The 14,408-nt window shown below is 46.6% G+C and overlaps 1 protein-coding gene across 1 annotated transcript in view; it reads left to right on the forward strand.

Annotated features, from left to right (window-relative positions):
- Positions 1-13,775, forward strand: part of CUX1 (cut-like homeobox 1) — a 110,292-nt gene extending 96,517 nt beyond the window's left edge. The window contains exons 17-19 of the mRNA XM_010158718.1: positions 1,975-2,163; positions 6,930-7,194; positions 12,935-13,775. Coding sequence (XP_010157020.1) covers positions 1,975-2,163; positions 6,930-7,194; positions 12,935-13,646 — 1,166 coding nt within the window. The 3' untranslated portion in view covers positions 13,647-13,775. The remainder of the gene's footprint in view (positions 1-1,974; positions 2,164-6,929; positions 7,195-12,934) is intronic.
- The last annotated feature ends 633 nt before the right edge of the window (positions 13,776-14,408 follow it).

Raw genomic sequence — 14,408 nt, forward strand, 5'->3', positions numbered from 1 at the left:
TGGTCTGAGTCAAAAGTGGCCATTTTTTTTCTCGGTAGGTTGGTTTGAGTCGGATCAGTTCGCTGCTCCGATTTACAGTGCAGCCACGTGGGCAGTTGCAGCGGCCGCGCTGGCATTGCACAGCGGCTGTCGGAGCAAGAAGTGCTCATCAGGTTACAGCCTGGCGTTAGAAACCATGGGGGTGTTAAAGGGAAGTTATTTACAAAGGCAAATTAAAAGATCTTTAAAGGAGCTGTCTTATCTTGCAAGTAGCTGGCAGGTTTAAAGGTAGATGGATAAGGCCTTACTGATGGTTTTAAATACAAACAGGGAGTAGGTTAACTCTGCAATACACTTGATCTCAAATTGACCCTCAATTACTACTTCTACCTGCTTTTCCTGATGTTCAGAGCAGTTGACAATCACTTGTTACTTTGGAACGTCAGTGAATTCTGAATTTAGGTTTCTGTTCGGTCTGTAAGAGCTGTTTTCAGGATCAGTCTTAGAGCTTATTAGAAGACTGTCACGTCAGCCCTTACTCTCTTCCCCGTCCGCCTTTCAGTAACTCGGCTGCTTCCTCCACACACTTTGCAGACCCACCCGCCCCGTGCGTCTGAGTGGGACATTCTGCAGCTTCTCGCCAGTCCCACACTCCCTCCTCTCCCCATACAGGCAAAAAAAAAGGGCCAGACAAAAAGACAAAAAGTTTCCCCATTTGCCCGCCCCACCCGCCCCGTGCGTCTGAGTGGGACATTCTGCAGCTTCTCGCCAGTCCCACACTCCCTCCTCTCCCCATACAGGCAAAAACCCCCAAGGGCCAGACAAAAAGACAAAAAGTTTTGGGGGGATGTATGGAGTAGATAATGTCCACAACCTGTTTGTGAGAGGATCAGATGAGGCTGTGAGGGCAGTGGCTGACAGTGCTTTCGCAAGCGTGGACGTGGGCTGCAGAGGTGCAGGAGCACAATCCCCCCCACATCTGCATCGTCCCCAGGGCTCTGTCTGTTGCCCCTGAGTGCTGGCATCGCTGGGAGCTGAAGGAAAAGCGTCCTGCTTTGGGTTAGTGAGGGCATTCGAAAGCTGCGGATCAGACCCTAGACCCTGAGGCCTAACCTTGGTCGGTATGGAAAGATCTTGGGGTTACCTTGGAGACACGTGATAGCAGCACTTCAGTCGGAAATCACCGGCGAGGGCTCAGATGACTTCAGGCTCGGTCTTGTAACGAAAGCTGTTGCACGTCAAGGCAGTTTAGCTTAGGAAGAACACTGAAGGGAAGGGGTTTAGAAAACGACCTCTGTGATTGGGTTGGAGCTGCACAGGTGTTTTCCACAGTCCTTGCCAAGTCAGATCTTTAGCCATGTCAAACCAGTGCTACTCAGGCACATGCAAACGCTGAACTAAAATGAAGTGTTCTTACCTACAAGTACTATAGAGGCTGGGAAAAAAGGCTGTTGTGAGATGTGATTATCTCTAGTTGGTAAGCTGCAGTTAGAACACCACAGGTAGTACAACACAGAAAACATGGAGGTGTCTTTGAGGACACTTACATGACCGTTACGGAATGGGGGGTTGCGTTGGTCTTGGTTCATTGATTGCTTGAAATGTCTGGATTGCCGTGTTGGAACGAAGCCGTTGCGCTACCCTCCTGCGTAAGAGCTAAGTAGCCTCACTGCTCTCACTAGCTGCCTGCTTAGCTAAAAGTTCAGTTGATTTTTTAATCTCATTAATTTTATTTTTCGCACACGGTTTCCCAGTCCCCAAAGGTGCTGAGCTCCCCTCTTTGCCACAGTCAGATCCTAAGGATTAAACTAAAGCTCAATATTTACACTTTTAGTGGGGGGGGAGAGCTTTTATTCTCTTAAATGTTTCTTTGGGGTTTTCAAGCAATTCTAAAGTAAAAATAATTGATGAATGATCTCGTAGATGTGTTCTGTCTTTTTAGTTAGCCTCGTCTCTTAGCTGAATGAATTCATGCCATTTTCAATTTCGTATTAGGTCAGCGTTTGTTTGGGGAGACAATCCTGGGGCTAACACAAGGCTCTGTCTCAGACCTTCTGGCTCGCCCGAAGCCCTGGCACAAGCTGAGTTTGAAGGGACGAGAACCCTTTGTCCGCATGCAGCTGTGGCTGAACGATCCCAACAACGTGGAGAAGCTGATGGATATGAAACGAATGGAGAAAAAAGGTAACTTGGAGCAGACTGCTGACTCATGTTTTCCGTTATTTCAGAGATGACCGAGCCTTTGATAATTCTCCATAAATAGTATAGAAGCAGCATTGATCCAGTATTATGAAGGTTATGCAAAAGGACTTTATGACAGCTTTTTCGTAGCTTTATTTGGTGCTGACTCCGGCAGATAGATCTCCAAAAAAAAAAAAACCCAAACCCTGAATATTCACCAGCTGTCATGAAATCGTTGCTATATTCTCCTATAGATTAATTACTGAGGCCCTGGTGTATCACTGATAACTTGCCTTACCAAATGAGAAATGTGAGTTTGGGAGCTGGCTTTGGGTTATTAGTTAATAGTGCTTCAGCTGGTCACAGATGTTGGGCTGGAAGAGCTGTGCATTGATTCCTGAGAGAGCCTCTTGCCAGGCCTGCGCTGACGGTCACTAGGAGGAAAGAAAAATGCCGTCTTTATAGGAGGGTATCTGAAGATCATCACATTTGTACCCTTTATAGGGATGGGGGAAGGTTATTGTTCTCATACATGCTCATGTAAAACAGTTCGGTATGTACCAGTGAGAGATGTAGGTTGTTATTGGGTATCTTAGTAGGGAATATACCCTGAAGATTTATCCTACTCTCTAGATTTTAGATTTATTACTGAAAACCAGCAGTTTTCAGAGCCCTATTTTTAGTATGTTTGTGTGATTTTACAAGAGCAACTCTTAGGCTGCCATTATCAGCCCTTAACTAATTAATGACATGTACATCTCTCGAGCTATCCCTTAATGATATTAGTACAGACAGCATTAATCGTGCGCACGGAAAGCGCTGCCGTTGACTGATGTCCTGAAAGCATTAACACATTTGATCAAGAACTCGGTGATTAGATTAAAAATTGCAGTGAGGGAGCTTCTGGGAAAATTCTAGGCTTGCACGCTTTTAAGAAGAAATTCAAATCCTTGTCATAGTAACAGTATAATATAATGCAGTGCGGTATCTTATCGCAAATTGTGTATGATCTTCCACGGGGAGTAAAATCCACTTGGGTTTCCCACTTACAACTGTAAACCAAAGGGAGCCATGATGGTTTTTGCTGTGGGAGAAATACGGCAGAAATAAAATTGTCAACTAGCTGGATTTTTATAGCCTCAAAGAGAATATTGCCCATAATGCAGGAAAATAAAATAAAAATAATTTAAAAGTAGTACTGACAATATCCTCTCAAAACTATTTTCTAAACTGGATTCTTATCAAATACTGTGCAATACATATGCTCTGTAGATGGCACCTGAATAGAGATAAGGCTGTAAATCATTTGAGACTCTGCACAGAGCTCCTGAACTGTGCACGTGCTGTCCTCACAGCAGAGCACTCTGACGTGAGCTCAACCCTCTATTTTCTGCGAAATCCTTTCATGCAGGTGAGGATCCTGTGATTTAACCTTTTAAATTGCTCTAGAGCCACATTAAGAATTTAACTTTCCCTTCAGCTAATGTCAGTTAAAGAACAATGCAACTGTATCTGCTACCAGTGGAACATTATTATCAATTATTTCTCTGCCACGTTTTGTTAAGGGACTAAATTAATAATTATGATAAAGGTGAGCTGCATATATCTTTCCCTTCTGTTCTGCCAGTCTGAGTTTTGTGCTATAAATGTCCATTTGAAGAGGTTCTGAAAATTTGCAAGGTACAATAACGAACTGCTTTGGAGGAAGCCGGGGGTTCACGCTCACTGGGCTGAGACGCTCCGTACCACCTTTCCTGCCTTGGAAGAGTTCATTCCTCTTCCTTATAACCTCCCGGTGTGTGCGCTGCGGGTAACGTCACACTCCTCACTGAACAGTGCTGAAGCCTGCTGTCAGGAGAAAATTTAATTCCCTTTATTTCCCCATTATTTCGCTTTTTAATAATCTTGTTCAATACTGCAGAAGATAAAAATGATATTAAGAGGGGCTCTGGTTTACCTCGGCGGGCAGCCGCTGGTTCTGCGGTCGTGTCTGCTGCGTCTGTCGCCGAGCACGTGCTGGGGAGGCTTCCCAGAGGGACGCGGCGGTGCTGCGTTGGCAGTAGCTTGGGCAAAAAAAGGTAGTAAAACGCAGGGGATAGAGCCTTGACAAGTCAGCCTCAGACCCAGATCTAGACCCTTGCCCAAATTACATTTGGGGTTGGGTTTTTTTTTTTTCACAGGTCTCCGGAGAAGGGGAGACTAATCACAGACAAAAATCAGACTTCTCCAAAAATCACGTGTGTTCGTGACTTGGACTCCAGTCTGAGCCTTGCTGTCACTGCAGATGTGCTGAGTGATCTCCTCATGTTGTCTACATGCAGCACATATGTTTAAAATAAGAATTAAAAAGGAAAAACTTTTATAAACGTCATCAAAAGTTTCCAGAGAGCACCATTAAAGCCTAAAGCTTAGGCGCTAGTTCAGCACGTGGCACAGTGCCAGGATTGTGCCTTTGGCCCAGTGGAAATTTGTTCTGATAATACGTTATTCTCCAGAAAAACAATTGGTTGTGACAGAACAGTGGGACAGCCTCTTTATGTTAAGTAAATATGTCCGTTTATATTATTTGTTCCATTCATGTGAGAGACCCAAATAAGCTGTTGCAACTTTTGTGGTCGCGGTGTGAGGTTACAAAAGCAGAGGTAGGCGTAGGGCACGAAAATTTTCCCAAGCTGTCAGAGCTCTGTGCTGTCCCTAGGAGTCTAAACATGGGAGCCCTGACCTGCCAGAAATGCCATCCTTCGGAGAGCAGAGAAAGCAGAGGTTCAGAGCATCCTGACGCCGGGTGCCTCATGTTAACTCAGTCGCCTGACCGAATTCCAGAAACTCCAGATAGAGATAGCCTGAACACCTTTTACATCTTCAGTGTGAGGTTCTGTTTTGTCCTCCTTTAAGCTGCTGCACATGGCTGAGTGTCTTTTGGCCCTCTTGGTTGCGCTGTCAGGGGAGACAAGGGAACCTTGGTTACAGTCCGCGTGTCAGTGCAAGTTTGAAATAACACCTCAGAGTCTTCGAGATTAAAGACCTTCATAAATGTGGGATTATGGTGCTGGAATGATTAATTCCATGGTTGAAGGTTGTAACCATTCCTTGAAGGCTGCAAAAATAAGGCCAATAGGTCACCTTGAAATAATCCATTTACCTGTGGTCACACTGCAGTTCTACAACCAGTTGGAACGGTTTAAATAGGTGAGTTTTTAGAAGTAGTTTATTAAAAAAAGAAAAAGGAAGAACTCCACAACTTTTCTTTTTATAGTTATTTCAAAAGCATGCAGGACTGTAGCATGGCAGAGTGATGGATCATGAGCGACTCACGTTCTGTTCCGTATCAGCGATCTTGCGCAGTAGGCAATCCACAGGTAATCTGTCATATTCAGGAAAAACAAAATGAGGGCCACGCAGATACCCCCAAAGGTTACGGAGTGTGTTCAGAATTCGCTTGGACGATAGCAAGACACCGTGTAGAAAGGCCCCACTGGATGTGCCACCGTGTAGAGGACAGGATGCTGAGACCCACTGGAGACGGAAAACCCAGCCAGCCCTGCAGAGCTCTGCCAGGAGAGGCTGCCTCGTGTGAGAGGGGCTTTCGGCATCGCAGCTGGTTTGATGGCATTGAATCTTTCTTCTTTGCGCACCCCCGGCCTAAAGGCAGAGCCGTGGGGAAAGAGAAATCTAGTTTTTGAAGAATTTGGTCGCTGACGGGTGTGACGTGCCCCACGTTGGTCCCTGGCTCCGATCAGAGCTCCTGGCTGCTGGAGATTTAGTGCCTGCTAGATGGATGTCAGGCTGGTGTAATCTGGAACGTAATAGTCAAGGTTATCAAATTGCAGCTCTTGAATACCTAAACTCTTAAATATCTAGAAGGTATTTAACAGGCCATTAAATATTTTATTGACAAGATTCATCTATATTTGCCATTTTCAGCCCCCTCATTAGCAGTGCTTGTGCATGATGCTGCCAGGTGCAGTAAATCCCACCTCTCTTAGCCCGGTGCAAATCAATCAAGTCGGTGACAGCGTTTGCTGGGACTCTCCTTGCAGAATTTGCCAGGATAATTCAGTCCCTGTCAGGAAGGAGAGTCAGTGACGGTCTCACAGGCTTCTGCCATCGCTGGGCTCCATCCGTGCAGCAAGAGCTTTCTTAAAAGTAGATGCATTTTTTTGAAAGAGCCTTACACAGGGGAGGAGGCTGCTGTGGGCTGTTTTCTTTCATAACCTGTCACCGCTGTAGCCAAGGTCTGTAGGAAAAAGCAGCAGATGCCTGACGGGTTATCGAGCCCATCACTGGGATCTCTGGGCTCCGGGCGCCATCGTGTGTCGGCGACGTGGCTGCTGCTGTCTTCAGCTTCCACAGGCGAATCGTTGAGACCTGAAGTGTCAGAGAGACCTGAGCGTACAACCAAAACCGTTTGAGTTGAAGTGAAGTGCAACTCATCGGGTGCTTCCCTGGGAGTTGGCCGCTCTCGAAGGAGTGAATTAGACATAAGCCGTGTTAACTGAACCCTGTTCCTCACGTCCCGTGTTCTTTGAAAAAGCAGAGAGCTGTGGCACGTTTCCAGGCGTTTTACCCTCTTTTCTTTCCCTTTTCTTCTTTTTCTGCCTCTTGCATCCTCCCTGCATTTGCTTTCCTGTCCCTGCCTTTCTCTTCTCTCCGAATAGCCCGTGCGTGCGTCTGCAGCCTGTCATCTTCGCGTGGGTTCCACAGCTCGTATTCTCATTGATTTCACATTTGTATTCAGCTGGGGCTGATCCGATGCGCTTCTCTTGCAGCCTACATGAAACGGCGACACAGCTCGGTTAGCGACAGTCAGTCCTGTGAGTCCTCCTCTGCTGGAATAGACTACAGCCAGGGAGCCAGCCCGCAGCCACAGCATCAGCTGAAGAAGCCCCGGGTGGTGCTGGCACCGGAGGAGAAGGAAGCTCTGAAACGAGCCTACCAGCAAAAGCCATACCCATCACCAAAAACCATTGAGGAACTCGCTACACAGCTCAACTTGAAAACCAGCACCGTGATCAACTGGTTCCACAATTACAGGTAGGAGATCTCCCGGGAGCCCGACGCATAAAGGGTTTCTTTGCTTTGGCAGGGTGCTGCTCTGCTTGGGCAGACGGCGTCTGCTTCTGCTCGCGTTGAGCGACGGTACAGAATGAACAGTTTCGACAGCAGGGAGGTTCTAACTAACAGTAATGCTAATGCTCCAGACTAATTCTAAGTCATCCCCGAGGAACAGCAGCATTCACATATTGATGTAAGTAGTGCTTTTAAACAGAAAGTCTCGCTTTTGGAGTGGGCGTTGATTTAGAGATGTCCACTAATGAATATTTATAAATCCCGTTGCAGTGAGCAAGACTGGGCTTTCTCACTTGCGTGCGCAGGCTCGGGCAGACGTACACCCGCACGTACGGGCCTGTGCGGTGTGCCTTATGCCTGGGTCACTTGGGGGGTGCTGGGAAGTGTCCTCTGCTGGATGGCATCAGGATTGCACTGCTTTCAGCGGGTACTTTTCCCACATAAGAGCAAAAGAGGGTTTTCTTTTAGGTCTTGAGTCACTGAGCTCTAAAAATAGGCACATTGTGTGCTGTGTTTCTGGGAAGCTCTGCACAGTCATGAAGGATGGAGAACTGATAACCCTGAAGTCAGACGTGGCCACAGACTTGTTTCGTTGTTATGATTAAATCACTGAGCTCTGCTGAAACAAAATAAGATGTTGGTCCTTTTAGTTCCTTTCTCATATTAGAATGAACCTTCTCCACATTTGGAACATGGAAGTAGGTTTTGGCCATCTTCAAGGTCAGACTGGACGAGGCTTGGAGCAACCTGGTCTAGTGGAAAGTGTCCCTGCCCATGGCAGGGGGGTTGGATCTGGATGGTCTTTAAGGTCCCTTCCAGCCCAAACCGTTCTGTGATTCTATGATAAAGACATCGATAAAAAAAACCAACGCTGGAATGGCAAGAATTATAAGGATTTGAGTAAGTGTATTATCAGATGTGCTTGGGATTGGGAATCTTAATTAGCACAGCAGCCTTTTCTCCAAGAAATTTGTGCTAATGAATACTGAACAGGTAGAGTTAAGATAACAGATTTAATACCATTCTCCCCCTTCACTCGGAGCCAGTGATGTTCCTAATTAGTCCAGATTGCTAAACTTGTTTGTTTTTAGAACTGCCAGCATTTAAAGGGTATTTTCCACTTTGGCCCTTCTCAGCTTTTAACAGGGAAGTTGCTGAAGCAGAAGCAGCACAGTTTATTGAGGTATCTCAGAAATATTATGCACAATAGCAAAATAATGTTTATAGTAAGCAATATAAAATTTGAAAATTACAGCCAACATGTAATCGTGTTTACACTGAATTTCACTGACTTGAATTCACTACCGATGCAGCCTCTTTCGCTGCTCAGAGTTCTCCAAATGCAGGCGCCTCTTCCCATTCCCACTTCTCGGCAATGATACGCAAGTTGGAGGAATGCCTATGAAAATATGTTCCCTTCGGCCTGACAGCAAAATGTGCTGTTCTCACTTACGCAGACGAGCGCGGGAGCACTGGTGGCATGTGTCATCTCCCTCATTATCATGAGATCTCCTGTTTAGGCGTGCTGCGAGAAAGCGTGACAAGTCATGATTGATCAGCGTGCTTAGCCACACCAAGCTGTACATGAACGCAGACTAGGCGCTGACAGTTGTATACAAAATAAACAGTGTATAAACAGGGTGCTGTAGGCTGGTGGGTAGCACTAGCCTCGCAGCTGTGAGTGATCTGGACCTGCTCCCAGATGTGCTGCTGAGTCTCCAGGGCTTCTACAGGCTCGAAGCATCTCTTTACAGCCCGGCGTGCTCTGAGCGGTGGCCTCCACTGAAAAATCAAGACACGTGCCTGTTCTTTTCCTCTGTACAGTAGCTTTCTTAGCTTTCTTGCACGAACTACTCTTAAATCATTCGTAGGATGTTGCAGAAGAGGTACGAGTTACATGTTCTGCCAGGGGAACAGAATCTGACTGTCCTGCAGCTCATATATTACAGGAAGTGGGTAGTCTTTCCCCTCTTCATCTACTCCAGGCCACACTTAACTTTATTTATCTCTTTTATACTCTCCCTCAGCCATTTCTATTCCAAACTGAAGAGACTTCATACAGAAGCAGCTCCACACCTCAGACTATATACATTTTTCTTCGAAGTAACTTCAGCTGAGGCAGGGCATGGTTTTGGACAACTTTGTCTTCCTGTCTCTTAGGAATCCCATTGCAATGATGCTTTTTCTTTGGGATTCAGCCCAAGCCTCACTTTCCAAAGGTGATTGCTACAGCAGAGCCTACCTTTATATCCACCAAATGGGAAGTCAGCACGAGCATTTGTTTTCCACAGCAAAAGAAACTTCAAAGAAGTCCTCAGCAGGCAAAAGAATAATTCGCTTCGGACTATAAATAGGTATAAAGGATTTTGACATGTCTGCAGATTTCTCCAAGTCTATGGCTTTGCACCCATACCAATCACACAGCTCTCAGAACATAAAAATAAGAATAGGCCTTGCTTTGCATTAGTGTAGCACAGGACCCATCAGCATTTGAGGCTCTGTCATCTTAAGAACTGTACAGAAGGGTAGGAGGTAGGGATTTCTGTCCCACTTCACCTGTGGAAAGCGGCACAGAAACTCGGTCAGGTCACAGAGATGATACTTTCACAGAATTACTAAGGTGGGAAAAGACCTGTAAGAAGCATCAGGAATTAAATCAAACTTTCTTGAATTGTAATCTAGTGCACTTGCATTCTAAGTTGCTCTTACCCTGAGCATAATTTTCAATGAACTGTAGCGTTGAGCTTGTTCAGATGAGTTCTGGAGCTGTGTGAAGGCTGGTACAGGGAACTTCAACGTAGACCCCAGGAGATCTCTGATGTTTTGAGTTACACTGATGAATGCCAGCAGGATGTGTTGATGTCGAGGCCAACACCTTCCACGAAGAGGAATGCCCTCTGGAATTTCCTAGCTGCTGTCACTAGTTTTTCTTTACAGTAGGGATTTAATTACCCTGTTAATCAGGAGCCAGACTAGAAGCAATATATTGGGTGTGAATTCCAATGATTTCCACAGACATTGAACCTGTGTTCTGTAGGGCTGTGATCAGATACTCGGTGAGCCTGTTATCATCCAGTATCTTGTTGCCCAGAGAAGCTGTGGATGCCCCATCCCTGGAAGTGTCCATGGCCAGGCTGGATGAGGCTTGGAGCAACCTGGTCTGGTGGAAGGTGTCCCTGCCCATGGCAGGGGGTGGGACTGGATGGTCTTTAAGGTCCCTTCCAACCCAAACCATTCCATGATTCTGTGATTTTAAATGGCATGAAGGCCCAAAGCTCTTACCCGTTTCCTCTCCTGACTTGGGGAACGTTACAGAAGCAGCGTGCTCCCATGCAGGGAGACCATAGGCATAAAGAGAGCCCGATAATCGAGGTTGCAGGATGCCTGCAATTAATGGCAATAGAAAATTAATGTTAGCACCTGTAGTCTTATGTGAGGTGAATAGTAGTCTCCTAGGGAAAATTACAGACTCCTAAATCCTTCAGAAGTGTGCAGTCAGCAAATACTGCTGAAATGCTGTTGCATTTCAAGTAAGTCAATAATATCATTAGCTTCAAAAGCAGTATTCAGATGCTGTTCTGCTTTTATCCTGGGTTTTTTTCCAGCATGCTGTCTTCCATAGCACATTCAGGAAAAAAATAAAAATTCTTACAGCCGTCAGCGTTGGGGCAGCATTTCATTTGTGATTTGCAAGACCCTTAGGAGTTCTCCCTGATTGAAACCAAGTCTTACCTTCACTCTGAAAGAGAAAGTTTTGCTAAACTCTCTGTGTGTCTGTGTCTCATCCCTGACCAAAAGTTACTGAGGCTCCAGCTTGGTTGCAAATCAGGACCTGACCATAGAATCATAGAATCACTAGGGTGGAAAAGACCTTAGAGATCATCCAGTCCAACCGTATCTGTCTACCACTAAACCATATCTCTCAGCCCCTCATCCACCCGTCTCTTAAACACATCCAGGGATGGTGACTCCACCACCTCCCTGCGCAGCCTGTTCCAGTGCGTGATAACCCTTTCGGTGAAGAACTTCTTCCTTACATCCAATCTAAACCTCCCCTGGCGCAGCTTGAGACCATTCCCCCTCGTCCGATCATCCGTCATTAGAGAGAAGAGACCAGCATTCACTTCTCCACAACCTCCTTTCAGGGAGTTGTAGGCAGTGATCAGGTCTCCTCTCAGCCTCCTCTTCTCCAGGCTAAACAAGCCCAGTTCCCTCAGTCGCTCCTCATCCGACATATTCTCCAGACACTTCACCAGTTTTGTGGCCCTTCTCTGGACACGCTCCAGGACCTCAATGTCTTTCTTGTAGTGAGGGGCCCAAAACTGAACACAGCACTCGAGGTGCGGCCTCACCAGTGCCGAGTACAGGGGGAGAATCACATCCCTGGACCTGCTGGCCACGCTGTTTTTGATACAAGCCAAGATGCCGTTGGCCAGTGGTCATCACCTCTCCTGCTGACAGGCCAGTACAGGGAGAGAGCTGACCCAGACCCTAAGGTGTTTCCATAAAGTTTTCTGTACTTGTGAGGATATTGGGAGCTCCTAAATAGGGAAGGAAGAGGGAGGAAGGACCAAGCTAAAGGGCAGAGGTGGTGTGTTTAGGGTATTACTGCACGCTTCAAGGAACAGGAGGCACAAGGTGTCACACCAGGCAATTTTAACCACACATGGAGTGCGTTGATTCCCTTGAAATGTACTGCTCGCCTTGTCACTATTCATGTTCTGAAATCGATTTTTTTAAATAAAAAATGAGGCAGAAGTCAGACTAGCTCAGAGACAGACAACCTGTCAAAAGGCTGTGCTTCCCCAGAATGCCTTCAGAACAGCGGGCTTCGTTTCATCTGTTTCCTCTTGGTGTCTAGGAAAGCACCAAGGGGGTTGTCCAGATTTTCTTCCTTACTTGTTTTCTGGTTAGGCAAATTGTGGCTCATTTCTAGTAGAAATCTGAATTGTTTCCTGTTTAGCAGCTGGTTTCTGTTCGTATTTTTTAAATCATCCCTTTTCTGGTCGGGGGCATTGCAACGTTTCACCTTCCTGCTGTCAGAATTTTAGTGGGAATGGGAGACAGCAGAGCCTTTCATCTCTGTCCCTTAAAGCACGTCCAGTGATGGAAAAACAGAGTGTACAATTATGAATATTAGTTAATTTAAAGTTGCAAAAGATGATCTGTCACTGGTTTTCACCAATCGTTTTAGTACAAATTGATTATCTGCATGAAGTTTGTGGTTTTGCTTTATTCCATAATGCCTGCCGGGGTTACTAGAAGGGGCAGACAGATTTACAATACATACGCAGAATCCTGGTTGGCGTCAGAGGGCTCAGTCTCAGAGCTAAGCAGTGCAAAAGTTGCTAGAAATGGCTCCACTGCTGAGATTCCCAGCCCTCGCGCTGTGCCACCGAGGAGCCCTGAGGTGGGCTGGGTTTGCAGCCAGCGTCCCCTCTAGCAGGCTTCGCAGCGGGCCTGTGGCCAGGGAAAATGAAGTTAAGAGTGTCTTGACAGTATTTCATGTTTTTCCAAAGGCCTTTTCAGCCAGTCCTTTGGTTTGGAGGGTGTGAGCGTGGCCCCTGACCCAGCTTGGTGCGGCTGCCCTGTAGCCGAGACAAAATGGCGTCTTACAAAAGGGCGTTTTGAATGGCGTATCTGGTAGAGCAGGGTGGCTCTGAGTGACCCCCGGCACTCACCGTCCCTTTCCCCTGTCTCCTAGGTCTCGCATCCGCCGGGAGCTGTTCATCGAGGAGATCCAAGCCGGGAGCCAGAGCCAGGCTGGGTCGAGCGACTCTCCTTCCGCCCGAAGCAGCAGGGCCGCTCACAGCTCCGAGGGAGACAGCTGCGACGGCGTGGACGCAGAAGGCCCGCCTGAAGGAAAGCCGAGTGGCCCGGAGGCGGATGAGTACAACAATGCAACCACAAAGTCTCAGGGAGGGCCCGCGGAGTCGGCTTTCGAAGCGGGGGAAGAGGCACTGCAAGGCGCCAGGTCTTCGGAGAAAGCGGAGCCGATCCAGGCGGAGAGCCTGGAGGACACCGACGACGAGGGCAGGCTCAGAGCACCGCGCCAGAGCTCTCCGCCGGCATCGCAGCGCCCGGGAGAAGCTCTGGAGACACTGCCAAACTCTGCCACGGAAGGGGATGCCTCTACCTCAGCTGCCTCCACCTCAGTCCTTACAGGGGAGAGCTCCTACAAGTCAAAAGAAAGTTCAGAGAAAATCTCCAGTGTGCCAAGTACGAGCTCGACGCCGGCCGCAGGCTCGCAGAAAGCCAACTCTCTCCAGAGCTTGTTCGGCTTCTCGGAGGCGGCGAGCTCCAGGAACACGCGAGACAGCTCCCTGAGGAAAAAGAAAGCGGCGAACTTGAACAACATCATCCACCGCTTGGAGAAGGCCGCGAGTCGGGAAGAGGCCGTCGAGTGGGAGTTTTGAGATTAAACTCGCCCAACTCTGGAGAGCTGGGAAGTGAAACTGGACCTCTACTGGTTTTATTGTGTTGCGCACTTAACCGCCCTGCGGGCCACAGGGCAAAAACGCCATAGGCCAAGGTGCATATAGAAAACAAAAAGGAGCGTTAAGCCCAATTTATGTTTGTGTTTTCGAGGAAGAAAACTGAAATGTGTAGTCAAGCTTTTTTGTACCCTGAAGTGTTTTTATTATTGCCCTAAGTGATTTCCACAATTTCTGGAATAACTCATACAGCTTTGCCTTGTGCCCTCCTCTTTGGTGTGGGCTTTAAAAAAAAAGAAAAACAGAAAAGGAAAAAAAAAAAAAAGAAAAAATCAAACCCACATATTAAAAGGGGGCTTTTTATCTGCCATCTAATGGCTACAGAGCGATAATACACTATTATCTTCTTAAACCAGGAAAAAAGGGGAGATTTTTCAAAAAAAAAAGAAAAAAAAAGAAAGTTTTTTGTAGCTGTTCAGTTGCCACTAAGAGATTGCACAGTCAACCGACTCTAAACACACTAGTTTGGATTCCTACGTATTTTCAAGAAAAGAAAAGAATCTTGTTGTTTGAAACTTTGAATTAAAAAAAAAAAAGAAAAACACATTTACTCCACATATTTTTTAACAAAACAAAAAAAAGTCACATCAGGAAAATATCTTAATTTGTGGTAGCTGACTTAGTGTTTTCTTGTAAGTGAAATAGAATATTGACACGTAGTGCACATTGTTTCATAGCTTTAAC

The sequence above is a fragment of the Eurypyga helias genome, unplaced genomic scaffold (genome assembly GCF_000690775.1).
Source record: "Eurypyga helias isolate BGI_N326 unplaced genomic scaffold, ASM69077v1 scaffold3499, whole genome shotgun sequence".
In the NCBI taxonomy this organism is placed as follows: domain Eukaryota; kingdom Metazoa; phylum Chordata; class Aves; order Eurypygiformes; family Eurypygidae; genus Eurypyga; species Eurypyga helias.